The sequence below is a fragment of the Jaculus jaculus genome, chromosome 5 (assembly GCF_020740685.1).
Source record: "Jaculus jaculus isolate mJacJac1 chromosome 5, mJacJac1.mat.Y.cur, whole genome shotgun sequence".
Classification (NCBI taxonomy): domain Eukaryota; kingdom Metazoa; phylum Chordata; class Mammalia; order Rodentia; family Dipodidae; genus Jaculus; species Jaculus jaculus.
Genome location: NC_059106.1, coordinates 100,473,701 through 100,491,018, shown reverse-complemented (window position 1 = coordinate 100,491,018; position 17,318 = coordinate 100,473,701). Strand labels below are relative to the sequence as shown.

The following is a 17,318-nucleotide window of genomic DNA, read 5'->3' as shown; positions in this document are numbered from 1 at the left end:
CAAAGAAGGGCCAAGGTACCAAGAGCAAAATCCACAAACCCTTTATGACCACCTACCATATCGAAGGCACTATCCCAGGGAACAGAGAACTAAGAGATACACTGCCTTATCCTCAAGAAACTTAAGATCTGTTTGAGATAAGAACATATAAATGAGAAGGTAATTGACTAATACTTAAACATCTGTGTTGCCTCCTTTTTGCTTAGTTTTCTTTTTGTTTGAGACAAGAACTACAGCTGGCTGGGACTTGCTATATAGTGCAGGATGGCCTCAAATCTGCAATAATCCTGCCTCTGTTTCTGGGGTGCTGGGATTAGAGAAATAATCCTGGTTGTATTTTCTCTTTCTTTTTTTTTTTTTTTCTGTTTTTTTTTTTTTTTTGGTTTTCAAGGTAGGGTCTCACTTTAGTCTAGGCTGATCTGGAATTCACTCTGTATTCTCAAGATGGCCTTGAACTTACAGTGATCCTCTTACCTCTGCTTCCTGAGTGCTGGGATTAAAGGTGTGTGCCACCATGCCCTGCTTGTATTTTCCCTTTTATTGAGGCTTGTTGTTTATTTATATTTCCAGTTCCATATCCCAAGTGACTGGGATTTAAGAACAGATGCTCCATAAATGTTTGTTGAACTCAAATGTGGAACCTCTTGATTTTCAGGAGAGATTGATGACACCTTTTAAGGCCCCTAGGGAGGCACCCCAAGCATCCAGAGGCAGACAGTCTGGCTTCCACATGCAGACCTCTGACTCTTACTCATGTGCTCTTCTGCACAGAAATGCTACAACTGGCCATGAGCAGAGCAATAGCTGTAAGTAGCATGGACAAATCTTTTTTTGCTCATGGTTATGACAGAGACAAAAGTGAGGAATGGGGCACTAAATAAAGGTGTGCTCATTGGCCTAAACTAGGGGATCAGCATGTTCTATCCAGGTTGTAAGAAAGAGAATGGCTGGGATGTATCTCAGTGGTAAGGTGCCTACCTGTAATGTGCATGGACCTGGGTCTATTTCCTAGCATCAAAGAAAAGCAAAAAACATACAAACAAACAAATATGACAGAGAATGTCAACGTGTCACAAATGAAAGCTGAACATAGACCCATTCTCATAGGACATCAAAAGTCATGCTCTTACCTAAGCAACAGTGATGAAATATTAAAATCAGAAATAATGTTGTGAAAAGACTTTAGTCGGAAAAGCTAATTCAACTAATATTTGTATGTTAGAAGGAAAGATAATACCTATTTTATGCCAGAATTCTTTCTGGCACTAGGGACACACTAATGAAAAAAAGCAAAAACTCCTGCTCTTGTAGGACTCATGTTTCCGTAATGAAAGAACAAACTAGACATAATAAAGAAGTAGGGAATCCCATGTATTGGGAGTAAGTATGACAGGAGGAGATAAAAGACTTCGTACATACTGAGCTGTGATTTGATATGGAGCACAATTGATTGGAGCATGTAGACTACACAAATAGGGTAACACTTAGGAAGGACTCAAAGGAGATGAAGGAGTCAGCTGCACATATGTCTAAGAGTATCTTAGGCAGAGGCAATAGACAGAAAACCATCAAAGAGATAGGTAGAGCTGGAATTAAAATAGCAAGGAGGAGAAAATGGGAAATGAGGTCATAGGCATGAGACTACTAGAGCAGGCCATTGTGAGGTTGCAAAATGTGCCTCTTGTATTGGGGATTGGGGAAAAGAGTCCTTTTGAGTATAACAATGACATGATTTACATAAAGAAGTAAGCAAAAATAGCAAGAATCTACACCCCTGGGATGTATTTCCTCCAATGAGTAACCAATATCTAATCAGGAAACTCTCAAGTGAGCATAGCTTACGAATGAAAAATGAATCTTAGGATATTGTTCTGTAGTCGTACGTAGATGAGTTCAAAAATAAAGCCACATAGAATTCATTCAGGTAGGTTGTTCTGAACTGATTTCTAGGACTTCCCAGGTGAAAGCGTGATCAAAGAGTCAAAGAGCATGACTCATCTTCCTTTTGAATTTGCAGGATCTCTATGAGATCAAGATGAACCTGGCACCAAAGGACAAACTCAGAATATTCAGTACTACATCACCATGTAGACCAAGGTCACACTCTCCCTAGTACCACACCACCCTCTGGACTGAGGCCTTGGCATGCCCATTCTCTCTGTCTACTTCTCTCTCAAATGAATAAATATTTACAAAATCAAAACAAAACATATATACACACATATCCTATTTTCACCACCAGGATGTATCTTTTAATTATGCTCTTGTTCTTACAGAGTTCATGGTTGGATTAACCCTACATGAGCTCTCCCTGCCACACTGAGATGATTCTTACCAAAAAAGAACAGATTGTTCCTAAGCTAGAAGAGGAGGTTGCACAGAACAAGAAGATATCCCAGAAAAAACTAAAGAAACAAAATCTGATGGCACAAGGGTAAATTCTGCACAAAATTAAATGGAAATAAGAATTAAAACGTGATAGTGCTACGTTTCTTCTTTGGTACACGAGATAACAGCACACTGCATTCAATGATACCTTATACTGTGAGCACACAATGCTACTGTGAAAAAGAACAGTATTCCTAGGTTTAGGAAGGTTGGATAAAACCAAGGTAAGTAGGCTGCTTTCCAGTAAGATACCCATAGCATGTAATATGTTCATGTGAATTGTTAATCTCCAAAGAGGAGATATAATAGGCACAAAATAGCACTCATAGGGTACTTTTACAAGAGAACTTAGGGATGCAGAGAACTATACACCACTGAACATAATAGAAAAGCATTTCTTACCATGCACTGTAGGAGAAGGACTTCGTGTAGGCTGCAGAAAGGGGTCACTAGAAGCATTGGATGTGTTCAGGAAGGACCCCAGCAAATCTTGACCTGAAGGCTTAGCTGTTGCTCCAAATGGGTCAAAGGTGGCACCTAGGAAACAAGGTAAGAGTTATTTATTCTATACATACTGGAGAGCTGTCACTTTGGTCTGGCCCCAGGCCAGATACTTGAAAAATCAGTATGATGCTTGACTCCTGGCCTGTACTAAACTTCTTCTAGAGCTAACAAAGGTTTCCAAGGATTTCAAACCACAAGAATAAGCCCACTTGGGCTTGAGAGACAGCTTAGCAGTTAAGGCACTTGCATGCAAGGCCTAAGGACCCAAGTTCAGTTCCCTAGTACCTATGTAAGCCAGATGCACAAAGTAGCTCATGTGTCTGGAGTTTGTTTGCAGTGGCCAGAGGCCTTGATGTGCCTATTCTCTCTATCTGCCTTTCTCTCCCTAATAAATGAATAACTTTTTTTTTAATTTATTTGTTTGAATGAGAGAGAGGCAGAGAGAAAGACAGATAAAGGGAGAGAGAGAGAATGGGCGCGCCAGGGCTTCCAGCCTCTGCAAATGAACTCCAGACACGTGCGCCCCCTTGTGCATCTGGCTAACGTGGGACCTGGGGAACTGAGCCTCGAACCGGGGTCCTTAGGCTTCACAGGCAAGCGCTTAACCGCTAAGCCATCTCTCCAGCCCATAAATGAATAACTTTTTTAAAAAAAAGAATAATCCTACCCTGTAGACAAAGAAGTCGGGGTTTATATACTGGAAAAACCATACGATATAACTGAGGTTCTTATTAGCCTTTGAAAAATCTTAATAATATAAAGTCACGGTTCCCAAGTCATATGTGGCCCACAGAGCAACTGAACTTTGCTTGTGCTGGATGCTGGTGTGGAAGGGATAATGGGTAAATACTCAGCAGGGAACCTGTTAAGAGGAGGAGCAATAGCTAGAAATGCAGTTCAATTGGTAGAGTGCTTTCTTAGCATGGGGGAACCCTAGGTTCTATCCTCAGCATCACATAAAACCAGGCATGGTGGCACAACTGTAATCTCAGCCCTCTGGAAGTAAAGACAAAAGATCAGAAGTCCAAGGTCATCCTCAGCTACATAAGGAGTTTGAAGCTAACCTAGGTTAGACAAACTCTAATTTCAAAAGGAAAAATAAAAACTCATTAACTCGGTTTTGCTTTACCTTGATTTTTTTTTTTTTTTTAGTGATCTCTGGCTCACTCAACAGCTAAAAAGAGAGTAAGATGAAGCAGTGAAAACAGCTGAATCCTCATCATGTCTTAAGTCTATGGAGTGCAAGCATTTCTAAATCATTACTCTCAACAAACTGCTAGGAACTAGATACAGATTTAATGAAGAAAAGGTTTATGAATATACTAAGAAGTGGCAAGCTGGCCTGGGGAGATGGCTCACTGGGTAAGGTGCTGGCTGAACAAGTTCGGATCCCCAGAACCCACATAAAATGTCAGGCTTGATGACTTGCACCTACAATCCCAGTTGTAGAGAGGCAGAAACAGTCCCTAGGATGCATTGCTACCTACTTTAGCTGAATCTGTAATCTCTAGGTTCAGTGAAAGATTGTCTTGAAAACATAAGATGGAAAAGGACTGAGGAAGGCCACCCCCTCCTAAAGTTGACCTCTAGGTTACCTCCACACACATCCTCCCCCTCAAGTACACACACACACACACACACACACACAAACACACACATAAGCACACAAACGAAACAGAAAGAAAGTGATTAGTCATGGTTGCCAACAATAATACCACTACAATTAGTATCCTTCGTGAGGACAACACAGTCTTACAAAGAAGACCTCAGGTTGTCTCGATTTCTAGCTGGGAAGTGGAAGGGATTCATCATCATTGGATAGATGATGAAACTGAGGCTCAGAAAGAACCTCAGAAACAGCTTTTTGTTTAATGTCTATAAAATACTAAGATGAAACTCATATTTAAATTTTCTGGTTCCACATTCCCAGTATTTCCCAAAAGCACCAGTCATGAAATGAATGCAATGGAAATCACTAGACTGCATGGAGATAATTGATCTCTGATTTGTCATTATTGAGCAACTGAATCAAGCCGATAATTCCTGGAATGGGGTTATCCCTTTTGGGAATAGATCCTGAGAACCAAAACACTTAACAAACACATTCCACTCCCACCATGCAGCAGGACATGACTTCAGATTTTCCAGCTCTGACTACACTGGCCTAATGTTTTCCTAACACGTTCTGGAGAGCAGGTCACCCTCATGCAGCAGCAACAGCATCAACCTATGTTTCAAAAAGTTTCTTCCATGAAGCACAGCCACCCCTTCCTCCAGTTAATACTCATGAGATCATATCCTTTCTGTGCAGGAGAACAATGAAGTCTGCACAGTGACGGTAGGACAACGGGTTAGTCCACCTGCATTTAGGTTGAAGCCAACCATTGGAGGACATTAATATCTTAGATTTCTTGGTACACTTTGGAAACCACCTTAGATTAGAAACAGTCTTTAGACGTTCTCTCACCACTTGGAAACTTCCAGCTGTGGGTGAGTTTTTCCTTGGCTCATTTCTCCTAGGCCCAGCCCTTATTCTCCGCATGGGCTCTTTATCTCCTCCAGCTCCCACATGGCAGAAACTCCTGGAATTTTCTTTTCTTAGTTGTTCCAGGCCATCTGTGTGGAATTTCTAGCCACATGGGTGCCTTTCCTTAGCTCTGTACCATGACTATCTCCTATTAATATGTTTGTATACATATATACAAATTATAATGACTTGCAATTCCTCTGCCACACCCTAAAATAAACTTGCTAACACTTTGGTCTCATATATTTGAAGAAAGAACATTAAAATATCCATCATATTTTATCTATATGTAGTAGAACTTTGGATTCTTTACTTACTTTTTTAAAAAATATTTTATTTATTAATTTGCAAGCAGAGATGAAAGAGAGAGAATGATAATGAGTTCTCCAGGGCCTCTTGCCTCTGCAAAGGAACTGTAGAGGCATGCACCATTTTGTGTATCTGGCTTTACGTGGATCCTGGGAAATCCAACCTAAGCCATCAGGCTTTTAAAAGCAGGCACCTTTAAAGTACTGAGCCATCTTTCTAGCCCTGGGTTCTTCATATATATATATATGGTCTTTTAACTGCTCATGCATCACTTTTTCTATTATGAAAAACGTTATCTTTAAAGATAAAAGTATTTTTAACAAGATTTACAACCTACTAAGAAATGCAATAGAGGGGGCCTCACAAACCAAATTTATTTGAAGACACCAGAACTAGCACATGAATAGTCAAGACATTCAGCAACATGTCCCTGTTGAAAAATGTTTTTGTTGTTGTTTTTGATTTTTTTTTTTTTTTTTTGAGGTAGGGTTTCACTCTAGCCCAGGCTGACCTGGAATTCCCTCTATATAGTCTCAGGGTGGCCTCGAACTCATGGCGATCCTCCTACTTCTGCCTCCCAAGTGCTGGGATTAAAGATGTGCACCACCGTGTCCGGTGAAAAATAACTTTTCTAATGTGTAATAGTGGATGTTGTACTAACCAAGGTAAGCTGTGTGAAGAATAAAATAAAAATATTTCAAAAATAAAGGTTGGAGGCTGGGTGTGGTGGCACACTCCTTTAACCCCAGCACCCAGGAGGTGGACGTAGGAGCATCGCTGTGAGTTTGAGGCCACCCTGAGACTACATAATGAATTCCAGGACAGCCTGGGCTATGCAAGATCCTACCTGGAAAAACCAAAAGAATAAAAAATAAAGTAAAAATAAAGGTTAGAGATGACTAAAGATAAAAAGGTATTTTAATGACAATGCCTTTTGTTATGTTAATACTAATCAAAATCAAATGCCACCATGAGTATTAAGAATATCAGCAAGTTTATAGCAAACAGCGATGTGAAAATGGAGTTAAACAGATTCTGAGTTTGAATCTTCAGAGTGCAGCCAAGTTTCACTAAAAAGTTACTTTATATCTGGGAGCCTCATTTTTCCAACCCTATTTGTGAGTAACAAAAGTTCCTGATGGTGTCACTATAATTACATGACACACAAAACCTTGGTGCATTTTAAATGTGCTCTTTGTATATGAAAGATAACTGTCAGTCTCTTAGTTTTGTTTTTTTTTTGTTTGTTTGTTTGTTTTTTGTTGTTGTTGTTTTGAGATTTTTAGGTATAGTCTCACTCTAGCCTAGGTTGACCTGGAGCTCACTCTGTAGTCCCAGGCTGGCCTCGAACTTACTGTCATCTGCCTACTTCTGCTCCCAAATGCTAGGATTAGAGTGCACCACCATACCCGACCTTTTTTTTTTTTCTGATGTGAAAATTTATTACTTCCATGTCTCTTAGTTTTACCTTATAATCATCTGCTTAACAGGACTGGTGTATGATTGGGAGTGTAGCTGAGTGGTACAGAGCTTGTTTAGCCTGTGGGATGATCCGAGTTCAATACACACTATTACCTCAAAAACAAAGACTATTAAGTAGAAAAAGCAGACTATATAAGAACTAGGCTCTCTCATATGTGGATCCCAGCTACAAATGTTTAGACTTGTATGTGAGTTGGGGTAAAAATTGGTAGCAGAGGCCAGTAAACTAGAAAGGGGCTATAAGGGAGGGAGGAGAGAGGGTACTTAAGGGGATGGTATTGTATATATGTAAATAGAAGAACAGGTTACTGGGGGAGGAAAGGTCTAAGTAAGGTCAGGGAAGAGATTGAGTAAAGGAAGGGTGGGAGGAGAATTAATTAAAATCTAAAAAGGTATGAATAAATCATATAGAAACCTACTTTTTTGGACAATTGCATATCCAGAAGCCATGGATTGTTAGTAGAAATTTTTCAGTGCCAGGGATAGGATACCTTCCAGTGAGTTGTTGGCCAGGGAAGTTCCTGATGCCCCCAAAACATTACAAGCCATTGCCAAGGCTCTTGGTTTCCCACAATGAATAGATGGTAAGACCCTACTGCTGAAGACTCCACATACTTGGGTTGCAAAGATACTGAAAAATCCTGCTGGAGCTGAGCTGTAAACCTCCTCTCTATTAACCAGCTGATAGAAAGCTGGAAAAGGTTACACTGCATGCAGCCTTATGGGAGAGAGAAGTCATCAGTGGAGATAACAGTGGACACAACAGCTTTAAGTTTGGCCAGCCAGGCCAAATGAGCCAATGGGTGAAATAGTGGCATGTCTATTATGGGGGAAACCAATCAATTGCTCACTAGTTGGAATGGAGGCCAGTTCCACAGGGGAGAATATAAGCCTGATACTGAAAACTTATGACAGGAGAGGATAAGCCCTAGGGCTGTAACACTAGTGATGTCTGTTTAAATGCATAATTATGCTCACCAAACAGCCCAATAAACAATTCTCTTAGTGTTCATAGTCATATATTAATGCTACTTTCACTTTTGGTTAGAGAAGCTTCTCTTTTCAGATGGCGGTGACCACTGAGATGACACAAAAGGCAACACGGTGCTGAGAAGACGTGACAGAGGAGTGCTCAGCACTGAGACATCTCTATCACACCTTCCAAGGCTCAGGGTCCATTGTGGAAGAGATGGCAGTAAGAATGTAAGAGCCAAAGGAAGAGTAGGACTGCTTACAATGCAGTCTTCCAGACATAAAATGGACTGTATATCCATGACCTCCCAATGCCTGGTGTTACCTACACAGGACCCTTATAATAGGAGGAAAAGATAATGCTATCAAAATAAAAGAGAGACTAATTGAAGGGAAGGGGATATGATAGAGAGTGGACTTATGAAGGGGAAAGTGAGGGGTGGGAATCATCATGGTTTATTGTCTATAATTATGCATGTTGTCAATTAAAAGAAGTTAAAAAAGAGACATTCTCTTATAACTAAAGTTGGAATTTGAATACTACAGACAAACCTCAAAATGTAGTGCTTATAGTAATGTTCACAAGTATCGTTCCCAACTGCGGAGGTTAAGAATTTTTAATATAGCTACCCAGATAATTGTTACTCCTGAGACTCAAATCCTGGTCTCTAAAAAGCAACTTCATTTACTTATTCCAGAGAGAGAAAGGCAGAGAGAGGGAGAGAGAGAATGGGTATGCCAGGGCCTCCAGCCACTGCAAATGAACTCCAGATGCACGAACTGAGGTCTTTTGGTTTTGCAGGCAAATGCCTTAACTGGTAAGCCATCTCTCCAGCCCCAAATCCTGGCCTTTAAATCCACACTTGCTGTTCTACTTTCTTTGACAGAGATATAAGACTTGAGTTATAAAGCTAGGTCTGCAACTATCAGCTGGATATGCTCAGCCAAATCAATCACTGTATCTATGATATGTATCTATGACAGAATTAGTGAGTGTCTACAGACCCTGTAACACAGCTACCTCCATGGACTACTGTGGTGGTTTGACTCAGGTGTCCCTTATAAACATAGGTGTTCTTAATGCTAAGTTCCCAGTTGATGGAGATTTGGGAACTAATGCCTTATGGAGGGAGTGTATTACTGGGGGCGGGCTTATGGGTATTATAGACAGTTTCCCCCTGCCAGTGTTTGGCACACTCTCCTGTTGCTATTGTCCATCTGATGTTGATGAGGAGGTGATGTCCACCTTCTGCTCACGCCATCATTTTCCCCTGCCATCATGGAGCTTCCCCTTGAGTCTGTAAGCCAAAATAACCCCCCCCCCCACCACCACCAAGCTGCTCTTGGTCGGGTGATTTCTGCCAGCAATGCAAACCTGACTGCAACAGTAAAGTTGGTACTGAGAAGTGATGTCATTTGCTGCTAGACACCTGACTGTGTGGCCTTGGCCTTTTGGAACTGCTTTGCAGGAGGAATGTGGATGAATTTGAAATCTTGGCCTAAGAGATGCCTTCTGGTGCTGTAAGTACAGCTTGAAGGACTATTCTGGTCAGAGTTGAAAGAGCTGAGTGCAGTAAGAACTATGGACTGTGAGGGTTGGCTTATGAGGGTGAGAAAGGGCTTTGTCTGGACTGGGCTCGAAGTTTGTGTGAGAGGCCTGCTGTTATGCCCATGTCCTGAGAACTTGTGCAGGGTTGCATTGCATAGAAACAGACTGATGTGTGCAGAAGGATATGGCACAGAAATGAAATCTTTGGGCTGAAATTTCTGCCTGTTCAGCTGCAATTATATGAGATTAAACCTTTGAGACTGGATCAGCTGACCTGCACTGGGGCAACAGGAAGAATATAGACTCTTTTGAAGGGACCTTGTAGCAGACAGTTTCAGGTTCTCTGAGATGAACTTCCAAACCAGGCACAGATATGGAGGGAGGGGTATTTGCTAAAGCTTACAGATCCAGGGGAAGTTCCATAATGATAGGAGAAGCTGGCCTACCTTCACAGGACCAAACACACAAGAAAGGAAGAAGCCAAAAGCCAAAAGCCACATATCACACTTCAGGAATTCCAGATAGAACTAGGCACTTTTCATATCATATTGAAGTTCAAAACCACCACAATTTAAGATCCACCGATTGACACCTCCTCCAGCCAGGTGGCTATAGATGCAAACTACAAACTAATAATACACTGAATATATTGGGGGCCATCTATTCAAACTACCACAAACCTGAATGCTAATGCTGATGGAGTGTCCTGTTCTTCAAAGTCTGCTTTATTTCCCTCTGGATTAACAAACTGGCACCCTACCTGGTACTGTGGAGTATAAGAAATACAGGAAAGAGAGGGTCATTGAATTTGCAATGCAGTCTTGTGTTTTGGAAATGGCCATGGGCAGTGTGAAGCAGGTTTGCTGGATGCCTGCATGGAGACCCAATGAAAACTTGAGGATGAACCATGGGTTGTAGTGGAGACCCAGTTGAGATGTTGGGACCACAAGATGGCTGCTAAGGAGAGCTGCTGGCCCTGGGTGAAGTTTTCCAGGACTGTGAATAGCCTAGCTGGAGGGGACGAACTGGAACTACAGACTTGTTGCTGGTTAGAATTATTAGACTTGTCACTGACCAGAGTTGTTGTATTTGGAGCTACAGAGTTTGATGTCTGCCACGATTAAATCTTGTGTTGGTTGAACATTTCTTTGCTATGCCCAATGCCATCTTTTACAGTGTGAGTGTTTATTCTGTGCCATTATGGGTTTTTTGCAGACATTTTTGTATTATGGCTCAGTTAGAAGATACCAAAATATGGGAATATTTGAACATCATTAGGATTGATAAAAAGTATGGGGATTTCTTTAGTTTAACTGAATGCATTGCATATTACAACATGTATGGTTATCAGTTTATGGGACCACAGGCAGAATGCAGTGGTTTGATTCAGGTGTCCCCCATAAACTTGGGTGTTCTGAATGCTAGGTTGCTAGCTGATGGAGATTTGGGAACTAATGCTTCCTGGAGGCAGTGTATTGTTGGGGGTGGGCTTATGGGTATTTTAGCCAGTGTCCCCTTGCCAGTGTTTGGCACACTCTCCTGTTGCTATTGTCCACCTGATGTTGGTGAAGTAGTGATGTCCACCCTCTGCTCATGCTATCATTTTACCTTGCCATCATGGAGCTTCCCCTCGAGTCTGTAAGCCAAAATAAACCCTTTTTTATTCCCACAGCTGCTCTTGGTTGGGTGATTCCTGCTAGCAATGTGAACCTGACTGCAACAACTATGGATGACTTAAATTATCAGTAGCCACATAAGTGCTTTTTCTAGGGTTTTAGGGATTTTATTTTCCTCACAGAACTTTCATTCACCCTGGTGAATTAGAATTGGCTAGAAGACATCATCCTAGGTCTAGAAATCAGAGTTCCTGGGTTCACATCCTGCCTCTACCCTGTGTGGGAGCTTGAAGTTCAGCACCTGTGCTCTGGGGTGCTGATCCTCATACCCACAGAGGCAGCCTTTAGCCAAACTGCACAACCAAGGCCAGCCCAAGGCCTGAAAAAAGCTGAAGGGCTTCTGCAGGCTACTGCAGAGTTGAGATGTGATCCTTTATCCTTTCTAATGCAGCATCATCTTGGTTCACAGTGAGAGCGATAGTAACAGTGGCAGCTGGTTTGGTTGGTTCTTCAGCAGCTGTGATGTATCTCGGGTACCCAGCTACACAGTCTTGCAAATGTCAAAATGCTATGGCTGACCAAGCCTAGAAGGAAGGGTCAAGTCTGTGTTAGTGTTTGAAGACAACTACCTGGGTGAGTCACGTGGGATTGACACTCCTCATAACCAGCCTTGCTCATCAGCTGTACTACTAACCTAAGCCTTGTAAGTATGTTTTCTGCATATGTCTGCGTGTGCGTTCACATGCACACACATGTGTGTGCAGACCAGAGGTCAACATTGAGTGTCTCAGGTTCTCTCACTGAAATGAAGCTCACTGATTTGGCTAGAGTAACTAGCCAACAAACCTGTGGAAGCTCTTGGACTCAACTCCCAGTACTGGGATTACAGGGGCACACCCTATATCTGGCCACGTGAATTCTGAGGGTCCCAATTCAGACTCTCATACTTTTGAAGCAAGCACTTTACCTTACTTAAGGTGGTTTTTGTGTCACCAGTGTACTTAGAAAACTACAATTCCAGGAAAGTACTTCAGGAGATCCAAGGAAAAGGTCTGGGTTCAAAGGCCAGGTCAGGGCTCTAGCCCATCAATTCCCAGCTAGAACTAAATTCCTGGCTGGCCCATCAATTTCCAGCTATAAGCTACTCTGGCCTCCATCTACTCAACTATAAAATAGAGGTACTGAAAGCGCCTGTCTACTGGGGTTTTATAAGAACTGAGTCATTGTTACTGTAATGTTCCATATCTATCAAGTAGCAAGCATTGTACAAATGTTGACATATAACAAATAATCCATCCATCAGTACCTCCAAACAGAAGTAACTATAGTGCCTTGGGGCTTGAAGTCCAAAGTTTAAAATAAGATGACTGAGTTCAAATATACACTTCTACCAAGAAGTCTCCTATGGGACTTTTAAGACAGCAAGAAAAGTCCAGCTTGTTAGGACAGTTCCATTCTGCCTGCTTGGTCCAAAAGCTATCCCTAAAATATGAGACATAAAAAGAGACATGGAAACAATTACCTTCTCCCACTCGGAGGGTGGGTGATGCAGATGTAGAGGTGGCAGAACGGCGTGGTGTTGACTGGGTGGATGCAGGTCCACTGGGATGGAACACGTCTTCCACCCCGGCCTGCCTGGCTGGGGCAGGACCAGTGGCACCTCCACCCCCAAACAGGTCACTCAGCAGTTCAGAATTGCTGGGCGGAGCCGCCACTGGAGAGGAAGTCTTACTCACATCAGACCCTTCCAGGCCCAGAAGGTCCGCCTCCTGAGTGGGAAGAGGGGCGGCTGACTCCTCCTGCTTCTTGCTGGGCTTCTTGGTAACATGATATTTGTCACCATTGGCATGGTCATGTGGACTAGAAAGGGTCAGAAGCTCATCATCTGATTGTTCACTCTCCTGACTGACGAGAACAGCATGGTCCTCACACACTGACTTCTCCAATTTCTGATCTAAGAAAGGCCAGTGTGCCAAAAGAAAAAAAAAAAGAAAAAAAAAATGGTGAGCGACCACAGGGCTAAGTAGGGTTTGCTATGGTATGAACACATGAAATGCTTCTAGTACCTTGCCAACAGAGAGAGGCAAAGAAGCCACCTTGCCCATACTGCCTGGTATTGTCTGGAGGCATATCTGCTGGAACCTGTCCTGCAAGATAAGCAGCCATGCAGCATCAATGAAAGACAGGAAATAAGGCAACATGGTAAGTAACACAGAGACTTTGTCTTGAAACCACAGCCAGTGGGTGACTCCTACCTCCTAAGGCCATAGTATCTTGATGTTCCTGCTGAGAAGAGAAGAGGATGCTGGGATTGACATCTTTTGTGCAGTAATGCTCCCATGGTGGTGTTAAGTCTATCACTTTGTCATGGGGCTGCACTTCTATATCCAGTGTCACCTGGAATAGCTGAGGATATTTTTCTGGTACATCACATGCATCTAACTCAGGCCTAATTAAAAGAATAACACCAGTGAAAATGAGTTGGATCAGTAGGATGCTCAGCCCAGAAACCACCTCAAGTTGACTTTAGTTGAAATAAGACTTGATCATTAGCTACATGTGCTGCTTAGCTGTTGTGTCTCAGTTTCCCCATCATGGGAAAAGAAGTCACCCCTGTTCAAATAATCTGTATACCACTGTATGCAAAAGCATGGTGGAAAGCAGAACTGGTACATCTAGCTGGTATACATTGGCATGGCCAAATGAGTTATTAGTAGTAAGATACACCCAAAGCTGCCTTCTGAACCTATGGACCCCTGAATCCCTTCATAGCCTTTCCTATCTGTTCCCAGCAACTACCCCAGTCACCCCATGTTAACCAACCCCCTGAGTTCACTGCTTCAATTCTGGGGCCAGATACCCATTCTGAGGGACACTGCTCATAAGGCTCATATGGCTTCTCAAACTGCCATCCTGGTTGGAAACGCAAGCTCACACAAATAAAAGGGCCAAAGCACTAATACCTTGTTCTCTTTGTGGAATTTTAGACATTTCCAGTTGAAATCTGATTCATTTGCACTTCTCAGGCCCAATCTTATTTAACTGAAAGATTGTGTGCAGCCTGGGACACAGTAAGGCTATGTTCAGCATTGCTCAAAGGACTCAGCCTTCAAGGTGGCACTGATGAGACCTCTAGGCCAGGCAGAACTTACTTGGTGAACTTTAAAGTGGTTGTGTCCAGTGGTATGAATCCAGAATGGAATTGGAGCTGGAATATTTGTGTGTTGGTCACCTAAAAGTCCATGAGAGAAGCATAACCAGTTAGAGAAAAAGAAATCTGAGTGGAAGAGGGGGAGCGACATTACCTTCAATTGTTTCTCATTTTTTAAGTTAATTTAATTTATTTGAGTGTGTTTGTGTGTGTGTATATATGTGTATATGGCCTCTTGCCACCATAAACTAATTCCAGACACTTGGGCCACTTTTTGTGTCTAAGGTCACATGGATGGCTGAAGAACTGAACCCCCACCAGCAGGCTTTACAAGCAAGTGCCTTTAACCACTGAGCAATCTTCCTAGCATCAGCTTTAAGTGTTTATAATCTGATTCTTTGTTTACTTTGACTATGAAACGATCTCTCAGCTGTATGGCTAGCTTCTCTCCACCAAGTGGATAAACTGCTTCTCATCCACTCATGCCACTCATCCCTTACCATATATAGAATCATTCCTTCTTCCAGCATGCCCTGCTCTAAGTTGCTGCCCTCATCCTTCAAGCCCCAGCTTTAAGTGTTTGTAATCTGATTCTTTGTTTACTATGATGATGAAATGATCTCTCAGCTTTATGGCTAGCCTCTCTCCACCATGTAGATAAGTTGCCTCTCATTTACTCATCACTTGTCATGCCTAGAACCATCCCTTCTTCCAGCATGGCCTGCTCTAACTTGCTGCCCTCATCCTATGTAGTCTGGCCACCATTGGCTAAAACAAACCATTCTAGTTACAGCATCTCATTTTCCCTCTGATGCTGTATTCTGGGTATTTGTACCTATGTTACTTGTCCCTCTATGCTTTGTTTCTTAAAGGGAAGGACACAATCTTATGCTTGTTAATCCCAAATACCTTGAAATTATTGGAACAGATTGTGTACTTAGCAAATATTTGATAAATTAGAATGCAATTACTTGGGCTGGAGATATGGCTTAGTGGTTAAGGCACTTGCCTGCAAGGCCAGATCATGCATGTTGATTCCTAAAATCCATGTAAGCCAGATGCACAAGGTGACACATGCATCTGAAGTTCATTTGCAGTGGATGGCAGCCCTGGTGCACCCATTCTCTCTCTTTCTCTCTCTCTCTGCCTCTTTCTCTCAAATAAATGAATAAAAATTAAAAAGATACAATTACTTGGGTTGAAGAGATGGCTCAGCAGATAAGGCACTTGCCTGCAAAGCCCAAGGACCCAGGTACATGCATCTGGAGTTTGTTTTCAGTGGCTAGAGGCCCTGGTGTGCTCATTATTTTTTTCTCTCTTCCTCTACCCCCTCTCTCAAATAAAAAAGGTATCTGAAAAAAAATACAATTAGGGCTGGAGAGATGGCTTAGCGGTTAAGCGCTCGCCTGTGAAGCCTAAGGACCCCGGTTCGAGGCTCGGTTCCCCAGGTCCCACGTTAGCCAGATGCACAAGGGGGCGCACGCGTCTGGAGTTTGTTTGCAGAGGCTGGGAGCCCTGACGCACCCATTCTCACTCTCTCCCTCTATCTGTCTTTCTCTCTGTGTCTGTCACTCTCAAATAAATAAATAAAATATTTTTAAAAAAATACAATTACTTGCAACATCATTCCTAAGCCAAAAAGTAGAAATAACCCAAACATGGAGAGATTAATAAAATATGGTATAACCATATAATGGAATATTACTTAGCCATATAAAGGAATGAAATATTGATAACAGTATAACATGAATAAACCTCTAAGATATTATTCTAATTGAAAAAGGCCAACCACAGAAAACCCATATTAAGATTCCTTTATATAAAATGTTCAAAATAAGTACATCCACAGGAGCAGAAGAGACCCATGGTTGTCAGAAGGGGAAAGAAGGTTTGGGCAGTGAATGCTAATGGGCACAAGGTTTCTTTTCGGGGTGAAGAAAATGTTCTTGAATTACAGTTGTGATGATAGCACCACCCTTGAACACACCAAAAACTACCGCACTGTGCTCTTCATTAAGAGAGGCTTTTTATGTAATGTGTTATCTCAGTTTTATGTATATAAAACTCTGTTGAAAGCTCTCACCACATAGCAACTGTCCAAACAAAATAGTCTTTGGAAGCCATGGCTTCTAAAGAGGCTTGCTAAAAGTTCTAGGGCTGCCAGATCTGACATTACACTGTCCATCTCAGTTTCTTCCATACAAAATGAAGAAAATGGACACCAGCAAGTTTTAGGGGTTCTTGCTTATGCTAAACCCACAGGTCACTTAGGCTCAAACAGACCTGGAGAAACAACTCATAAATTCTCCTGGCCTGATTCTTCCCAAAAGCTTACCTTGGCCTGCAGCCGGCTCCCAATGGTTGACCTCAAGTGGTACATGGAAACAATCACATCTCCCTGCACGCTGATGTTCAGGGGAATGAAGATTTTTCCATCTTGGACACGGTATTCTCTTTAAAGAGATATGAAAAGACCTTGAAAGAGTCCAACCTGGTAGCATCACACAGACACAGGTAAATTCTCTGTGGCTCTGTCAAGGGACCTGTCTACCCAGCCTGGTCCCAGAAACTACTTCCTGTCATGAGCAAAACCAGGAGTATAGCCAGTGCTGACTGGCTTTACACTGGTCTGTCCTAGGAGGGTACTAATTTGGCTCAGGCCTCTTCATTTCATCTCATCTAAATGTCCAAACAAACTTTATTTTCTCCAAATTATTATGCTTCATGTGGTTGCCTTTTCCTAACTTCAAATCACCAGTAAAATCTAACCAAGATCAGCCTAGAAACAAAAACACCATACTCTCTGAGGGTCTTGAATCC

The 17,318-nt window shown here is 42.2% G+C and overlaps 1 protein-coding gene across 7 annotated transcripts in view; it reads right to left on the bottom strand.

The window, feature by feature from the left end:
- Dnajc6 (DnaJ heat shock protein family (Hsp40) member C6) overlaps positions 1–17,318 on the bottom strand; it is a 208,100-nt gene that overhangs the window by 20,985 nt on the left and 169,797 nt on the right. For all 7 annotated transcript variants that reach the window (XM_045148997.1, XM_045148994.1, XM_045148993.1 and 4 more), the window contains 6 exons: positions 16,834–16,951; positions 14,500–14,579; positions 13,603–13,796; positions 13,414–13,494; positions 12,870–13,301; positions 2,791–2,925 (listed from right to left, as the gene is read on the bottom strand). In XM_045148997.1, the coding sequence (XP_045004932.1) occupies positions 2,791–2,925; positions 12,870–13,301; positions 13,414–13,494; positions 13,603–13,796; positions 14,500–14,579; positions 16,834–16,951 (1,040 nt within the window). The remainder of the gene's footprint in view (positions 1–2,790; positions 2,926–12,869; positions 13,302–13,413; positions 13,495–13,602; positions 13,797–14,499; positions 14,580–16,833; positions 16,952–17,318) is intronic.